The following is a 13,199-nucleotide window of genomic DNA, read 5'->3' as shown; positions in this document are numbered from 1 at the left end:
TCAGTCCAACTTCGCACAGGACACCCCCAAACGTATTTTGTCCCTTCGATGGAGCTTAATCATAGGAGGGCCTGGGCTGTTTCTACAGAGTGTGGCGTTCCATCTTTCCTTCTTCACGTGTGTATACGGAGCCGGGACAGGCTGTCCTGAGTTGACCCTGGTAGCTGCCTTCAATGTAAGTCATCAGACTCACACTTCTAAACTAAGCCTTGCTTCCTGGAGTCCATCTGCACATTACTCATACATGCAACTGAGAAAGCCCCTCCTTCTTGCCTCATGGAATGTATGACAAAATTTGGCCTAGGCCAGAAACCATGAAGAAACTGAAGGAATGTAAAAAAAAAAATGTTTTATGGTGGAGCTTCAGTGGTTGCAGGGGTCACAATGGCGTTCCCACCCATGATCCAGGGGGCCCATGTGTTCTCTTTGTCACTTTAGGTTTTGCGGAAGTGGAGGAAAATAAGAGGAACCAAAGCCCTGTACAGCTCGGCCTGTAGCAGCTGAAAGAAAGCTTCTCCTCCTCTCCCTCCGAGAAAAGGTGAAAGCAACTTCAGTTTAACTTCCCACAGGACACCCCCAAACGTATTTCGTCCCTTCAATGGAGCTTAGTCGGAGGAGGACCTGGGCTGTTTCTACGGAGTGTGGCGTTCCATCTTTCCTTTCTGTGTATACCAGTACCAGTCACCAGAGTATTATGGAATGACTGCTTGGAGTGGCACCCGAAGCTTGTATGGTTCTTGCCTACAAAAGAAGACTGAAAAGTAACCTTAAAGCTCCTTCTGCTAAATTGTATTTTTAAGTCATGACCACACTAAAATAAAAAAAAGTACAAAGCCGCAATACACCCCCTTAAAAGCAATCGGAGGCTCACCGCCCAACTCTCCTCTGCAGAGCCTCTTCCTGTGTGAAAGAGGTTAATTATCCTCCCAATAATACATCTGATGGGAAAAGATAAATTAAAAAGATTTTCTCTAGATGGCACTTTACGGAAAACATTCTTTAGTTGGCTTCCTGTGGGAAAGAGAAGGGAATCTGCTTTATGTGTTGTACAAAGCACTTTGGTTAGGAGGAGATTGATAACATCTAGGGAAACAATTGAATTATCTTACGGCTAACTTACTTCTGAACAAGAAGCTGTCTTCCTTATCGTAATGTAGGATGCACGCATCTCATAAAGGGAAGGACTGTATCACTTCCAGATATCCTTGTAAAATCAACCAAAAACTAATTTGAGGGGTAATTTCTCAGAGTTTTACAGGCTTAACGGTGCCATGATGGAGCTTCCACAATGATCAGATTGAAGTAACACTTTCTGTAATTAAAGTGCAAATATACTGTCTGCATCTGAGAACCACAAACCAAAAATACTATTTAATTCATTTTTAAGATATTATTTTCCATGCCTTTTTGTGTTGATAAATCACTTTGATAAACACCCCCCTAGAATTTCTAGCAATGGATACCTTGAGTAAGGGCAGATAATGATCATTTTATTAAAGAGGTTGTAAACCTCCAAAAAAAAAAAAAAAACCTAAAGGACAAAGGCATAATGAACCATAGAAAATTCCCCTTGGGGTGGGACTTTTTAGGCACTCATAGAATTTACCACAGTATTCTATAAAACCTTACAAAAAAATACATGGAATGCACACCAATGTGTATTATGTACTTGGATCAACGTCTAAATCACCCGACACGTTTCAAAGCCTATACAGCTTCTTCCTCAGGGAAGTAATATGCGTCAATCCTATAAATTACACTGGTGAAAAATTCCACATTACCATGTATAATACTACAAATAGTGTCTCAGGATCTCCGCCAACCGTACTTAGACATGCATATCTGTATAACTTTTACAGGTATGAGGTGTTGATGGTGGGAGTTTTGCATCCAGTCTCAACAATCATTGACCACTGAGGCCAAGATAGACAGGCCCTGCAGCAGCACACAGAATGGGGATGCTGTTTACCCCATAGTGTTGGAGGTACTATCTTCAACAGGACTGCCCAGTGTTCAAAATGTGTAAAGTAGTAGCGTGTATCCTGAATCCCCCTCTTTTCAGATTGCTTTCAGAGGCAATTGACAGGCAGTGAGGAGGGGATGTGACACCACCTCACTTCCTATTTTGACCCCATTTTTGCAGCCAAACTTGTCACAACCTTGTGCATTGCATGCCGTTGCAGATGTTTGCAGCGCTTCCCTATTCACTTGAATGGGTCACTTTCAGGGGGCTTGCTGCCCGCCAATCACGACATGATGGAAAGTTTTTGCTGCAGGTGCAAAGCATCACAACTGTAGACAACCCAGTCCACTGCCTCTGTAACTTAAGGGGGGGGGGGTTGGTTGGGGGGAGGCTTTAAAAATGTTGCTCATCCTCGCATTTTACTGCCCTCCAACTGAACATCTAAACTTAGCCTTGTTTCCTGGAATCCATCTGCACTTTACTCATACATGCAGCTGAGAAAGCCCCTCCTTTCTGCACACCCTAATAACCCCATGGTGGAGCTTCAAGGGTCGCAGGGGTCACATTAGGTTTTACAGGGGGTGGAGGAAATTAAAAGAACCAATGCCCTGTACAGCTCAGCATGCAGCAGCTGAAAGCAAACTTCTCCTCCTCTCCCTCCATACAGGGAATCAGTTCCTCTAATTGCTCCCCCCCTCCCCCCCACCCACTGCACTGTTCATCCTCCCTGTGATTTATCCCCTTCCTCCCTCCCTGCAGTGCACGCTGCTGGCTTCCCTCCTCTCTCACCAGCAGCTGCAGACACACAGGGGGATCTCTTCAGGATGGAAAGCGGGAGAAGGGGCCGGTATATACTGTAGGTAGTTTACCAGCCCCTTCTTTTTCTGAATGAATACAGTGATCGATTGGTACTGATCACTCACTGTGTTCATTCATGCCTGAAGCATAGTAAACTGTTTTTACTATGTACTGTAAAACTAGCTTTGGACAGTTTTCCCTGGAAAAAATGTCTCCAAGGGATACTTCCTTAAAGTGGTTGTAAAAGCACAATATTTTTTACCTTCATGCATTGTATGCATAAAGATAAAAAACCTTCTGTGTGCAGCGGCCCCAACAATGCTTACCTAAGACCCCTCTCAATCCAGCGATGTCCATGAGAGCCTTGCCTCTCCGGGGACATGCACTCCTGATTGGCTTTTGACAGCAGCAAGAGCCAGTGGCTCCCGCTGCTGTCAATCACAGCCAGTGAGCCAATGAGGAGACAGAGGGGGCAGGGCTGATCCGCGGCTCCATGTGTGAATGGACATACAGAGCCGCAGGTTGGGAGCACGCCTGCTTGGGTGCCCCCAGAGCAATCTGTGGGGGAACCCAGCAGGCGGAAGGAGCTAGGAGCGCCAGCGGGGGGACCCGAGAAGAGGAGGATCTGGGCTAAAAGAAATCCTTGCATGTACTAAAAAAATGATATATGTATTACTTATTTACTTATTAATTACTGTGTTATCTTGAAGCAGACCTTCACCCTGAACTATTATATTGCCCTGCTTCCTCCACCCTCCCTCTCTCAATTGGATATATTTAAATATATATATATAAGTATATATATATATATATATATATATTGTAACAGGAAGTCAGCTAAATCTGGGAATGTAGTCACAGGAAGGAGATACATTTCCACCTGACTTAGAAAGTCCATTAATTAATTTAGGGTGTTGGCTACAGAGCTAGCCAGCAGGAAATTGAAAGGCCTTCACCTGTTCAGAATGAGGGAGTTAAGGCTCTATAATTTGTTCAGAGAAATTCCTATTGTTTGCTGCCTCCAGAAGCTGCATCCTGAAGCCATGTGGGCTGGGAGCAGGAGGACAGTCAGCGTGTGCCTCCCGACAGGATGTGTGGGCCTGGGAGAAGACCCCCCGGAGTGATGTGTGCCCGGGACGGTAACCAAGGGTGAATACGTCTCAAAGGTGAGAAGACGAACTGTTGATGTGAAAGAAACAAAAGGACTGTGTTGCCCTGTGAAGCTATTATAAAAGGACTATTGAGTGTCCGCTGTAGGACAAGGAAGTCTGCCCGACGGTAGGTTGGAGACAGACACTTAGGCAGGTTCCAGTTGTGAGAAGGTAGCCGCCCACAGAGGCAAGGATTTATTTTCTGTTTTATTTTATTTTGGATGTTTTGCTGCATACAGCCTGGTGAAGAAAACACCATTTAATAAACCACACTGTTTGTTTGCAAGCACTTGTCGGCTACCTCTCTGGGAAAACGCACCCCCCAAGGGGTCATCCACACCCGCCACCGAGCTAATCCCTCACATATGGTGGAGGTATGCAGTGGGCATAAGCAGAGATCCCTGCAATGGAGTGCATATGTTTGATGAACTTTGTCTGGTGCATGAGATTGCACAATCTATGTGTGCAGGAGAGAAGATCCTGACAGAAAAAAAAAAAAAAGTGTTTTAAAGAGACAGCGGTCTCAAAATTATTTGATGAACTTTGTTGTGTCTGGTGCAAGTGACTGCACTAACTGTGTGTGCAGGAAAAGAGATCTTGCAAGAGAGAGAGAAAAACTACATGTGTTAAAGAGACAGTGGTCTGAAAAATTTTTGCTGGACTGTGAAAAATTTGTTTGTGGAGTTATTGAAGATGGGGCGTTCAAAACGCCTGAAGAATGCAAAGATAGATGAAATGAGAGACCGGATTCTATGGATGGAGGGGATGTTGCCGTCTGAACCAGCCCCATCCATGCCTAAAGAGAGTCTACTAAAGAGGAAGGTTGTTGTCCCTAGCAACACTGATGAAACTGCTATGGAGACGCAGTGTGCTCAGATGAAAAGTAAGCTCAAAATGGAGGAGATGTTGAAACATCTGATTATATCAAATGCAGCTCAACAGCAAGCAAATGCAGCTCAACAGCAGGCAAATGCGGATTTTCAGCAGAGCTTTGCAGCTCAACAAAAGGCTCATCAAGAGAGCATGGCAGGCTGGAAACAGAGACGCCAGCAGCCAATGGAGGCCATCGGTTTGGAGGAAACCGAGTATGTGTGCAGGGCTGAGTTGGATGCCTTGCAACGGAAAATGGAAGAAAAGGAACAAGCCTTGGAATTGCTTAAAATGGAGCATAGAAACTTGCAGGAAATGAATGAACTACTCAAGTCTCATGTGTTACAGTGGGAAGAATCCACTGCTCTTCTTTTGGTCGAGTTGCAAAAACGCAGAGAGACTATAATGGAGAAAGATACCATCCTCATGGAAAAGGAAAGTGAAATTCAGACTTTGCAGAAGCAAAGTATGGTTGATATGTTGGAGTTGCGTAATCAGCTGGAAAAAAGTCTTCAGTGTTTGGAAGTTACAAAAATAGACCTGCAGGAGTCGCAGGAACAGAATGTCGCTCTGAAAACGACATTGTCTCTCAGCGACAACGAGAAAAGTGAAAGAGAGGCTAAATTACTGAGTACTGTGTATGAGCTCACCACTTTGAGCAATGTGGTAGATGAATTACGTGCAGACTGTGAAAGTTGGAAAGGTGAAGCCCAACGTTTCCAGCAGCAGTTAAAGGAGAAAGAAGCCTGTGTGGCAGAATTACATTCTTATTCCCAGATGCTAGCCAATGAGGTGAAGGCTCTTATGCAGGGAAAAGGAGATTGTGAACATAAGAGGGAAAAAGTAGAGGCACAGCTTCTGGAATCGCAAGTCAAGGTGTCAGAAGGTGACCGATTGTGTGCTAAGCTGTCAGAGAAGGCAAACCGACTGCAGGTTGAGTTGGACAATGTTACAAATCAGCTTTCTCAAGCAGACAGCAAATCTAGAGAAATTGCGGAAGATTTTTCTATCTTGGAATTGCAGCTGCAAGACACGCAGGAACTCTTACAGGAAGAGAGGTGTCAAAGGCTGAGTTTTAGCACAAAGCTCAAACAAATGGAAGATGAGAAAAATGGCTTCCTGGAACAATTAAAAGAGGAGGCGGAAGCAAAGAAAAACCTATCAGAGCAAGTCGCAACATTGCAAGCTCAGATAGCGGATATGAAAAAACGCATGGAAGAAAGCGTTGGTTCATTACAGTGTGTTGAAGATGTGAAAAAGAAGTTTGATCAGATGCTTGGTGAAGAGAAGACTGTGTCTGCAAAATATGCAGAAGAACGCGCACGTGCAGAAACGGAGGTGCGTGATAACGAGAGCAAAGCCCTGTTCTTGGCTCGCTCTTTGGAGGAAGCTCTAGAGTGTAAGGCTGAACTAGAAAGTGTTAAACAGCTGCGTACAGAAATGGAAGAATTGGTCAGCTCCAAGGATGATGTTGTGAAAAGCGTTCAGGAGCTAGAAAAGTCTAAGCGAGCCTTAGAACAGCAAGTAGAAGAGATGAAGATTCCGTTGCAGGAACTGGAAGAGGAATTCCAGGCAACAGAGGATCTGTCCCAAAGAGGGGATAGTGTGCCTGATGCAGTTTTTAAAAGGATCAGTGTTTTGGGGTCTGTCCTGAGTGAGCCTCAGAAATGTGATGACACGTGGCTTGAATCACCCCTTTGGAATAAACCGTTCCTTCAAAAACTTCAAGCATTGGAAAATGTATCATTAGAACTTCAGCAAATAAAGGAGTTGTGTAAGAAATGTGATGATTTCTCAGTTCAGGCTGAAAACCTAGTGGAGAAAACTAAAGCGGAGAAAACTAAAGCAAGTGATATAAATCTGGGAGGAAAAAGCAAACGCCACCTAGTGGAGAAAACTAAGGCTGTTGGTGAAAACGTGAAGCAAATGAATTTCAAGTGCCTTTCAGAGAATATTTCTAAAATGAAACTGGTGAAAGACGGGTGGCAGAAGTTTGATCGTGATCTTGAGATGCATTCCATGTGGAATTCAGATAGAGAAAAAGAACTAGGTGACCTTGAGCGGTCAAATAGTTCAGCAGAAAGTGCATTGAAGAAACCTGTAAAAGAATGTGTTGCAGTTCCATGCTTCTTCACTGATGCAGAGAGGAGGTCTATAATGGATACCACCCAGATCGCTGGGTTCAACTGTGTTGTTGCCTTTGACCCCTATGTTGGTGGAAGGAAAGTTGATGATGTTCTGGTTGGCTTCTTCTGTGAAGAGTTTGGCAAGAAATATAAACTCAATATCAAATCAAATAGTAGGCCTTTACTGCGACTCGCTCAGGAGGGCGAAAAGTTTAAGAAGTTGATGAGTGCAAATGCTTCAGATCTGCCTATGAATATGAAATGTTTGAATGATATTGATATCTCTGGGAAAAGGAACAGGGGTCACTTTGAAGAAATATGTGACAGCCTGTTGTCTCAATTGGAAAATCCTCTGCACAGCATCTTAGAGCAAGCAAAGCTCAAGAAGGAAGATCATTCCCTTTTACAACAAAAAGTCAATGATTGTGTACAGCTGTATGGAGAGGCAACTCAAGTCACAGAGGGATGTCAAGAGTCCCTACTTGGAACAAAGCTTAGTGAAGCAAAGGTTCTCAAAGTTTTGTGGAAAACATTTATGGATTGCAGAGAGAGGCGTCTTAAGAATGTTGAAGACATTAAGACTAGCCCAATTGAGTTGCCTATGGATCACGGTCCTCCATGGTGGATTGGACAGACGGTTATGAGGGACAAGCTGTCTGACATTTATGAGAAAGCTGTCAATGAAGATGACAGAAACGAGAAGGAGCAAAATGATGCCAAAAATGCAGTTGAAGAATGTGTATATGAGATGAGAGACAAACTGTGTGGCATTTATGAGAAATCTGTCAATGAAGATGACAAAACAGTTTCATCCGGAAGCTTGAGGATAATAGGAGGCTTATTAGTGAGTCAGCAGTGCCTGACACATGCGTGCCTGGAAATATGTGTCCCAACCCTAGGGTTGAAACAAGAGGGGGGGGTATGTAACAGGAAGTCAGCTAAATCTGGGAATGTAGTCACAGGAAGGAGATACATTTCCACCTGACTTAGAAAGTCCATTAATTAATTTAGGGTGTTGGCTACAGAGCTAGCCAGCAGGAAATTGAAAGGCCTTCACCTGTTCAGAATGAGGGAGTTAAGGCTCTATAATTTGTTCAGAGAAATTCCTATTGTTTGCTGCCTCCAGAAGCTGCATCCTGAAGCCATGTGGGCTGGGAGCAGGAGGACAGTCAGCGTGTGCCTCCCGACAGGATGTGTGGGCCTGGGAGAAGACCCCCCGGAGTGATGTGTGCCCGGGACGGTAACCAAGGGTGAATACGTCTCAAAGGTGAGAAGACGAACTGTTGATGTGAAAGAAACAAAAGGACTGTGTTGCCCTGTGAAGCTATTATAAAAGGACTATTGAGTGTCCGCTGTAGGACAAGGAAGTCTGCCCGACGGTAGGTTGGAGACAGACACTTAGGCAGGTTCCAGTTGTGAGAAGGTAGCCGCCCACAGAGGCAAGGATTTATTTTCTGTTTTATTTTATTTTGGATGTTTTGCTGCATACAGCCTGGTGAAGAAAACACCATTTAATAAACCACACTGTTTGTTTGCAAGCACTTGTCGGCTACCTCTCTGGGAAAACGCACCCCCCAAGGGGTCATCCACACCCGCCACCGAGCTAATCCCTCACAATATATATATATATATATGTGTATATATAGTATCTCACAAAAGTGGGCATGGAGTTCACCAGAGCTTCACAGGTTGCCACTGAAGTCCTCTTCTACTCCTCCATGACGACATCACTGAGCTGTGGATGTTAGAGACCTTGCGCTCCTCCATCTTCCGTTTGAGGATGCCCCACAGATGCTCAATAGGGTTTAGGTCTGGAGACATGCTTGGGCAGTTCACTTTACCCTCAGCTTCTTTAGCAAGGCAGTGGCTGACTTGGAGGTGTGATTGGGGTCGTTATCATGTTGGAATACTGCCCTCCGAAGAGAGGGGATCATGCTCTGCTTCAGTATGTCACAGTGCATATTGGCATTCAAGGTTCCCTCATTGAACTGTAGCTCCCCAGTGCCAGCACCACTCATGCAACCCCAGTCCATGACACTCCCACCACCATGCTTGACTGTAGGCAAGACACACTTGTCTTTGTACTCCTCACCTGGTTGCCAGCACACGATTGGCACCATCTGAACAAAACACGTTTATCTTGGTCTTGTCAGACCACAGGACATGGTTCCAGTAATCCATGTCCTTAGTCTGCTTGTCTTCAGCAAACTGTTTGCAGGCTTTCTTTTGCATCATCTTTAGAAGAGGCTTCCTTCTGGGATGACAGTCATGCAGACCAATTTGATGCAGTGTGCGGCGTATGGTCTGAGCACTGACAGGCTGACCCCCCCCCCCCCCCCACCCCTTCAACCTCTGCAGCAATGCTGGCAGCACTCATACATCTATTTCCCAAAGACAACCTCTGGATATGACGCTGAGCACAGGCACTAAACTTCTTTGGTCGACCATGGCAAGGCCTGTTCTGAGTGGAACCAGTCCTGTTAGCTGTATAGTCTTGGCCACTGTGCTGCAGCTCAGTTTCAGGGTCTTGGCAATCTTCTTATAGCCTAGGCCATCTTTATGTAGAGCAACAATTAGTTTTTTTCAGATCCTCAGAGGGTTCTTTGCCATGAGGTGCCATGCTGAACTTCCAGTGACCAGTATGAGGGAGTGAGAGCGATAACACCAAATTTAACACACCTGCTCCCCATTCACACCTGAGACCTTGTAACACTAACGAGTCACATGACACCGGGGAGGGAAAATGGCTAATTGGGCCCAATTTGGACATTTTCACTTAGGAGTAGTGATATATATATATATATATATATATATATATATATATTTTTTTTTTTTTTTAAGAAAGCAAGAATGATGTTTGTGTCCCCCTTTGCCAGAAATTATGGGTTAAAATAAAATAAATGTGGCGCTACCTCCAAGGTGCTATTAATCAACTCACATTAAAGAAAATCAGCTTGTGCTAAAAACAAGTACAAACGTCAGTTAAATAAATAAATACAATTCATGAAAAAAAAGATTAAATATAATATCCCTACTGGGCAGTGATTCCAAATCACCTGTGCTGTAAAAAAATTCTAGTAGTAAAAAGGGAATAGGCAAATATAGCTTCCCTTACTCTGTGTGAAATCCGCACAGCACTTCGATGGATATATGACATGATTAGAAGTAATATAGAAAAGTGTCCATAAACATAATTGGATAAAACACAGTTTATTAACGAATAGCAAACCGAGAGTCCATTTCAATCAATTGTGCACATTATAAAAATAATATGGTAATTGATAGAAGAATGTGAAGTATGAAAAATGATAATTCAAGTGCAAATAAATGTCAGCTCTTAAGGTGTTGTGGTCACACTCCCTTTTACCATTCAGAGTCACCCCAGTGTGTTCTAGTAGCTCACTTCAAGTAGAGACCACAGGGGTCTAACAGCGCTTTTGATGTATACAAATCTTGCAGCAGGTGACTATATAATCTCCTCTCCTCAGATCACAGACCCAGGATGGGCTGAGTGGAGCAGTTTTTAGATAGTTAATATCTCTCCCAATATGCCGTCACAGTCCTCCTTTCCTCCCTTCAGTGAGGGCCACACGAGATAAAGGAAATCTCCACTGTGCAGTATTTAGTATAAAAAAAGATTTACTCAACAGCAGTAACTTACATTTAGGTAAAAGACAATCAGCATCAATAAGTATCGAAACTGGAAGTGACGTCACCCGGCTGCTACCGACGCGTTGCGTCACAGATCACGTGACTTTCTCAAGGGCTGAGAAAGGGCCCCTCAGAAAGTCACGTGATCTGTGATGCAACGCAGCACAATATTTTTACAAACCAAAAGCGCTGTTAGACCTTTTTGGTCTCTACTTGAGGTGAGCTACTAGAACACACTGGGTGTACTCTGGATGGTGAAAGGGAATGTGACTACAACACCTTAAGAGCTGACGTTTATTTGCACTTGGATTATCCTTTTGTAAACTTCACATTCTTCTATCAATTGATTAAAATGGACCCTCAAAAATTCAATCATTTTTTTCATGAATATTATTTAATCATTCAACTGCTATTTGCATTTATTTTTAACACAAGCTGATTTACTTTACTGTAAATTGATTAGTACCGTGTTTACCCAATAATAAGACCAGGTCTTGTATTAATTTTGGCTACAAAAACACACTAGGGCTTATTTTTAGAGGATGTCTTATCTATGTTCCCTGTCTTCTCTCCCCCTCTCCCTCTGTCAGCTCAGGAGTCATCATTATGACATCTTTAACCCTAAAAATAAACCTTAGTTCAAGTTATTGTAAAAATATGTAATCCGTTTTGTAATAAGATTATATAATGTTCAGTGAGTCTCCTTTTGTAACATTATTGCAGAAAATATCTTATTTACAGTGCCACTAGGCGCTCATGTAATCCACCGGAGCACTTCTTCCCGACTCCGAGCACTGCCGAGGGAAGGGCCAAGATCCCCGCTGACGTTAGCCCCGCTCCGAGCACTTCAGAGGGAGGGGCCTCTGACGTCAGTCGGGAGGAGAGGAAAAGATCTTTGGCGGGTCACGTGAGTGCCCATCGGCGCTGTAAATAAGGTATATTCCACAATAAAGTTATAAAGTAGACACACTGGACATTATATAATCTTTTTATAAAACAGATTATATATTTTTACAAGGACTTTACTAGGGCTTATTTTCAGGGTAGGGCTATAGGTATATTGTAGCCCACCCTGAAAATCACGCTATGTCTTATTTTCGGGGAAACACGGTAGCACCTTGGAGGTAGCGCCACATTTATTTTATTTTTAACTTAATATTGTTTCATGTGGGGACACATTTGAGTGTTGGCTGCTTCCTGGTCTTCATTTAGTGTGTTGGTTATGCACAAGTTATCTATTTATTTACCATGTGCAGATGTGCAACAGGGCTTCAGGTTCCGGGTGAGTCCTGGGGCGCATCTGCACACGTGTGGGTTTCCCAGAACATCTGCGCAAGCGTGCAAGGATAGCTATTATGGATGTCCCAAACCTTTGCCATCTTTGTGCATCTCTGGCTTTGCCAGAGATCTTCAGTGCATCTGTGAATGTGCCATGATGGCGTTACCGGGAGAGAACCAGTAAAGAGGGGACTGGATTTCCTCTTTAAGTAATGGCAAAGATAATACTGAATAAACTGACCTATAACAGAGGTGTATAAATTCCTCTCATCCATAGGGGGTGTACCAGATAATTCTAGCATCTAGAACAATGTTTCTCAACCAAGATTCCTTGGAACCCTAGGGTTCCTCCAGAGGTAGCTAGGGGTTCCTTGAGCAATGGGCAGTTTCTGCCTCTCAGATAAGTTCCCCTGACACCATTGATATTTTTAGCTATCTGGAAGAAGGTAATTCTTCCCAATGTCCACAAGTGTAAGGAGCATTCATCCCACTGACCATCACACTAATGTATCATGAGTTGTAGTTATAGTCATTAATATTAGCAGGAGTTCCCTGAGACCTGAAAATTATTTCAAGAGTTCCTCTGTGTTGAAAAGTTTGAGAAAGGCTGGTCTAGAGGAAGCCAACCGATATGTATGTAGATCTGTGAAATTATGGCTGTTAAAAAATATTTGCAAATAATTTTATAAAACATTTTATTTTTCTGTTTTTCGCGTAGACTGAAGAAAAATTTTCTTATGATGGATCATCTGCTGGATACCACTTTTCTCCTGGCCGAGAAACTGGACAAGGCCTCCCAAGACCTGGACCTCCTAATGGAAAAACAGCTGGAAAGGACAACCACCCTGGTCTACAGAAACAACCTCAAATCTTGACCGCAACTTCCCCAATGGGCCGCCCAACCTCACTGTGACAAGATGGCCGACTCACCTCACTTTCACTAAAAGAACTTCTGTCCTATGGATACTGTTTTGAAATCAGGAGCCATTTAAATAAGTAAATATAACCAATGTCGTATATTTTTATACAGTCTTCCAGCACTGGCATCGTATCCTACTATCCCTCAATAATACAATCATGGAGGGGAGGGAGCAGAAGGACAGTGCGGTCTATACAGAGAAGTAAACCACACAGGCGGCAGGAATGAGATACTCTGGAGGGGGGTCAGATCACATGCAGCCTGCTCATTCTGAGTTTACTCTGCTTACATTTCAGAGAAGAGGAAAACAAACTGATATAATCATCTATTGTCTAGTTATTCACCTGGAAAAAAATATGTTTAATGTAAAAAATCTTGTTTTAAAAAATGTTTTAACCTTTATAATCATATATACTGATGACAAGATGCAGCTACTGCATGTA

At 43.4% G+C, this 13,199-nt stretch overlaps 1 protein-coding gene across 1 annotated transcript in view; it reads left to right on the top strand.

Annotated features, from left to right (window-relative positions):
• LOC309549725 (uncharacterized protein) overlaps positions 1-12,990 on the top strand; it is a 233,073-nt gene extending 220,083 nt beyond the window's left edge. Inside the window, exon 3 of the mRNA XM_082250218.1 lies at positions 12,556-12,990. Coding sequence (XP_082106344.1) covers positions 12,556-12,712 — 157 coding nt within the window. The 3' untranslated portion in view covers positions 12,713-12,990. The remainder of the gene's footprint in view (positions 1-12,555) is intronic.
• Positions 12,991-13,199: the final 209 nt, after the last annotated feature.

This window comes from Pelophylax lessonae (assembly GCF_965119305.1).
Source record: "Pelophylax lessonae genome assembly, chromosome: 3".
NCBI lineage: Eukaryota > Metazoa > Chordata > Amphibia > Anura > Ranidae > Pelophylax > Pelophylax lessonae.
Note: the sequence above shows the minus strand (reverse complement) of the source record. Positions and strands in the feature narration are given on the sequence as shown.